Source organism: Manacus candei, unplaced genomic scaffold, assembly GCF_025592945.1.
Source record: "Manacus candei isolate 608988 ecotype Guabito, Panama unplaced genomic scaffold, ASM2559294v1 h1tg000310l, whole genome shotgun sequence".
In the NCBI taxonomy this organism is placed as follows: Eukaryota; Metazoa; Chordata; class Aves; order Passeriformes; family Pipridae; genus Manacus; species Manacus candei.
The window spans coordinates 127,501-132,500 of record NW_026138358.1 but is presented as its reverse complement, the minus strand read 5'-3'; the positions used below and the strand labels follow the sequence as shown (position 1 = coordinate 132,500).

At 72.3% G+C, this 5,000-nt stretch overlaps 1 protein-coding gene across 1 annotated transcript in view; it reads left to right on the top strand.

The window, feature by feature from the left end:
- Positions 1 to 5,000, top strand: part of LOC127465049 (collagen alpha-1(I) chain-like) — a 13,666-nt gene that overhangs the window by 5,299 nt on the left and 3,367 nt on the right. Inside the window, exons 5-6 of the mRNA XM_051775546.1 lie at positions 1 to 294; positions 499 to 592. The exon at positions 1 to 294 is cut by the window's left edge and continues 1,472 nt beyond it. Coding sequence (XP_051631506.1) covers positions 1 to 294; positions 499 to 592 — 388 coding nt within the window. The remainder of the gene's footprint in view (positions 295 to 498; positions 593 to 5,000) is intronic.

Here is a 5,000-nt window from a genome sequence, read left to right as displayed (position 1 = left end):
GCCGGCAGCCGCCACCGGCTCGGGCTGGACGCTGCTGGGCCCCCGCGGGCCCCCCTCGGCCGTCCCAGTCCCGCAACTCCCTTGGCTGCGCTTTCGCGCTCGGCTCTCGTCTTCCTTTCCCGTCATCGGACCCGCCCCAGGAAGCCGGCCGAGTGCCCCGCGGCTTTCTCGCCGGCCTTCCTGCCGCTCGTGGGGTTGGCCGGCCCGTGGCACGCGCCGAAGGCCGCGCTCGGCAGCAGACGCGGAAGAAAAGGGGCCCTCGGAACCCGCGCTGCTAGACAACCCCTGCCCATAGTACGGACAGACGCGTCCTGGCCCGGCCGGGTCGCCAAAGCGGCTCGAGGCTCCTCAGCGGGGAGGCGCGCGAGAGCAGGCCGCCTCTCACCTCGACCTAACTGGAGGCGGCGCCCGACAGCGACCCCTTGGCCGACTTCCGGGGCCGGCCGCGACAACACGTCTACCCCGAAAATGCCGCCAGGCGCCTAAGTCCCGCCGGAGCCGGGTAGACCTGGTGGCCCGGAGCCGGGACGCCGGCGGGGCGCAGGCCGGCGTCTGCGGCCGCGGCGGCCGGATCGGCCGGTCCCGGAACCGGGTAGACCTGATGCTCGCCAGCCCCGGAACCGGGTAGACCTGATGCTCGCCAGCATCCGGCGGGGCACGAGGCCGCTCGGCCCCGCTCGAGTGGGGAAACGGGTCGACCCCAAAAACCGGGACAACAGGTCTACCCGCCGAGCACGGACAACAGGTCTACCCGCCGGGCTCGGACACCAGGTCTACCCGCCGGGCTCGGACAAAAGGTCTACCCGCCGGGTCCCGACAAAAGGTCTACCCGCCGGGCTCGGACACCAGGTCTACCCGCCCGACTCGGACACCAGGTCTACCCGCACGGCACGGAACACCGGTCTACCCGCCGGGCTCGGACAGCAGGTCTACCCACCGGGTTCGGACAACAGGTCTACCCGCACGGCACGGAACACCGGTCTACCCGCCGGGTTCGGACACCAGGCCTACCCGCCCGAGTCGGACACCAGGTCTACCCGCACGGCACGGACAACACGTCTACCCGCCGGGTTTAGGCAACAGGTCTACCCACCCGGCTCGCGCACAGGGTCTACCCGCCCGACTCGGACACCAGGTCTACCCGCCCAGCATGGACAACAGGTCTACCCGCCGGGCTCGGGCACCAGGTCTACCCGCCCGGCTCGGACACCAGGTCTACCCGCCGAGCTCGGACAACAGGTCTTCCCACCGGGCTCGGACACCAGGTCTACCCGCCGGGCTCGGACAAAAGGTCTACCCGCCCGGTTCGGACACCAGGTCTACCCGCCGGGCTCGGACAAAAGGTCTACCCGCCCGGTTCGGACACCAGGTCTACCCGCCGGGCTCGGACACCAGGTCTACCCGCCCAGCATGGACACCAGGTCTACCCGCCGGGCTCGGACACCAGGTCTACCCGCCCGACTCGGACACCAGCTCTACCCGCCGGGCACGGACAACAGGTCTACCCGCCGGGCTCGGACAAAAGGTCTACCCGCCGGGCTCGGACAAAAGGTCTACCCGCCCGACTCGGACACCAGGTCTACCCGCCCAGCATGGACAACAGGTCTACCCGCCGGGCTCGGACACCAGGTCTACCCGCCCGGCTCGGACAACAGGTCTACCCGCCGAGCTCGGACAAAAGGTCTACCCGCCCAGCTCGGACAACAGGTCTACCCGCCGGGCTCGGACAAAAGGTCTACCCGCCGGGCTCGGACACCAGGTCTACCCGCCCGGCTCGGACACCAGGTCTACCCGCCGAGCTCGGACAACAGGTCTTCCCGCCGGGCTCGGACACCAGGTCTACCCGCCGGGCTCGGACAAAAGGTCTACCCGCCCGGTTCGGACACCAGGTCTACCCGCCGGGCTCGGACAAAAGGTCTACCCGCCCGGTTCGGACACCAGGTCTACCCGCCGGGCTCGGACACCAGGTCTACCCGCCCAGCATGGACACCAGGTCTACCCGCCGGGCTCGGACACCAGGTCTACCCGCCCGACTCGGACACCAGCTCTACCCGCCGGGCACGGACAACAGGTCTACCCGCCGGGCTCGGACAAAAGGTCTACCCGCCCGACTCGGACACCAGGTCTACCCGCCCGGCTCGGACAACAGGTCTACCCGCCGAGCTCGGACAAAAGGTCTACCCGCCCAGCTCGGACAACAGGTCTACCCGCCGGGCTCGGACAAAAGGTCTACCCGCCGGGCTCGGACACCAGGTCTACCCGCCGGGCTCGGACACCAGGTCTACCCGCCGGGCTCGGACAAAAGGTCTACCCGCCCAGCTCGGACACCAGGTCTACCAGCCCGACTCGGACACCAGGTCTACCCGCCGGGCACGGACAACAGGTCTACCCGCCGGGCTCGGACAAAAGGTCTACCCGCCGGAGTCGGACACCACGTCTACCCGTCGGGCTCGGAACGCAACTCTACCCGCCGGCACCCCCGCCGCCGAGCCCAGTCGGCCGCCGCCCTGCCACCTTAAGAGAGTCCCAGCTACTCCCCCTTTTTACCCACGCCGCAGACAACGCCCTTTCTTTCCCACTCGGAGCCCCGGGCAGAAACGGTGGCGCCTCGGCGTCCGCCGAGGGCCTCGGCTAAGCGCTTGGAACCCGCTCGAGCCGCCCGACTCGGAGAGCGCGTCGAGCCGACGAGCCCGGAAAACAGGTCTACCCGCTGCCCCGGGACACCGGCTCTACCCGCCGGCTTCGGACGAGGGCTCTACCCGCTGGGCACGGACGGCGACTCTACCCGCTGCGCACCTCTGCGGCCGAGCCGAGGCGGCGGCAGCCCTGCCACCCAGGCAGAGGCCCAGTTACTCCCCCCGTTTCCCCGCCCCGCAGAGAACGTCTCTTCTTTCACCCTCGGGGCAGGGGAAAGGCTGCTACGCTCGGAGCGCCGGGCAGAAACCGCAGCGCTAAGCCCCGAGACCGGCTCTAGCCGCTAGGCTCGGACACCGGCTCTTCCCGGCGGCGCCGAGGCGGCCGAGCCCGGTCGGCCGCAGCCGCGCCGCCTAAAGAGAATCCCAGTTACTCCCCCCGCTTCCCCGCCCCGCAGAGAGCGTCTCTTCTTTCACCCTCGGGGCAGGGGAAAGGCTGCTACGCTCGGAGCGCCGGCCAGAAACCGCAGCGCTAAGCCCCGAGACCGGCTCTAGCCGCTAGGCTCGGACACCGGCTCTTCCCGGCGGCGCCGAGGCGGCCGAGCCCGGTCGGCCGCAGCCGCGCCGCCTAAAGAGAGTCCCAGTTACTCCCCCCGCTTCCCCGCCCCGCAGAGAACGTCTCTTCTTTCACCCTCGGGGCAGGGGAAAGCCTTTACGCCGGAGAGCAAGTCTGCCGCAAAGGGCCACGGGAGATGGAGTCTCCGCAACAAGACCCCCGAGAGAGTACTCGACGGAGCATGCCCGCTGGAAGGACTCGCAAAGAACTGTGGGAAATCCGGGAGGTCAGGGCGGGGTCGGAAGGGCACGCCGGCGCGCCAATCGACGGATTTAGCGGCTGCACGCCGTCCGCTCGATCCGCGAATTCGGTGCCACGCTCCGAGCACCGGCCGCAAACAGGTCTACCCGCCGCCGGGCCGGGCCGGGCGGCGGCGCTCCGGCTCCAAGTCCGCTCGCCGGCGGGAACAGGTCTACCCGCCGCCGGGCCGAGCCGGGCGGCGGCGCCCCGGTTCCAAGTCCGCTCGCCGACGGGAACAGGTCTACCCACCACCGGGCCGGACGGCGGCGCCCCGGCTCCAAGTCCGCTCGCCGACGCGAACAGGTCTACCCGCTTCCGGGCCGAGCCGGGCGGCGGCGCTCCGGCTCCAAGTCCGCTCGCCGACGGGAACAGGTCTACCCGCTTCCGGGCCGAGCCGGGCGGCGGCGCCCCGGCTCCAAGTCCGCTCGCCGACGCGAACAGGTCTACCCGCTTCCGGGCCGAGCCGGGCGGCGGCGCTCCGGCTCCAAGTGCGCTCGCCGACGGGAACAGGTCTACCCACCACCGGGCCGGGTGGCGGCGCTCCGGCTCCAAGTCCGCTCGCCGGCGGGAACAGGTCTACCCGCCACCGGACCAGGCCGGCGGCGCCCCGGCTCCAAGTCCGCTCGACGGCGGGAACAGGTCTACCCGCCACCGGGCCGGGCCGGGCGGCGGCGCCGCGGCTCCAAGTCCGCTCGACGGCGGGAACAGGTCTACCCGCCACCGGGCCGAGCCGGGCGGCGGCGCCCCGGCTTAAAGTCCGCTCGCCGACGGGAACAGGTCTACCTGCCACCGGACCAGGCCGGCGGCGCCCCGGCTCCAAGTCCGCTCGACGGCGGGAACAGGTCTACCCGCCACCGGGCCGGGCCGGGCGGCGGCGCCGCGGCTCCAAGTCCGCTCGACGGCGGGAACAGGTCTACCCGCCACCGGGCCGGGCCGGGCGGCGGCGCCACGGTTCCAAGTCCGCTCGCCGACGGGAACAGGTCTACCCGCTTCCGGGCCGAGCCGGGCGGCGGCGCCCCGGCTCCAAGTCCGCTCGCCGACGCGAACGGGTCTACCCGCTTCCGGGCCGAGCCGGGCGGCGGCGCTCCGGCTCCAAGTCCGCTCGCCGACGCGAACAGGTCTACCCGCTTCCGGGCCGAGCCGGGCGGCGGCGCTCCGGCTCCAAGTCCGCTCGCCGACGCGAACAGGTCTACCCGCCACCGGGCCGGGCCGGGCGGCGGCGCCGCGGCTCCAAGTCCGCTCGACGGCGGGAACAGGTCTACCCGCCACCGGGCCGGGCCGGACGGCGGCGCCCCGGTTCCAAGTCCGCTCGCCGACGGGAACAGGTCTACCCACCACCGGGCCGGACGGCGGCGCCCCGGCTCCAAGTCCGCTCGCCGGCGGGAACAGGTCTACCCGCCACCGGGCCGGACGGCGGCGCCCCGGTTCCAAGTCCGCTCGCCGACGGGAACAGGTCTACCCGCTACCGGGCCGAGCCGGGCGGCGGTGCTCCGGCTCCAAGTCCGCTCGCC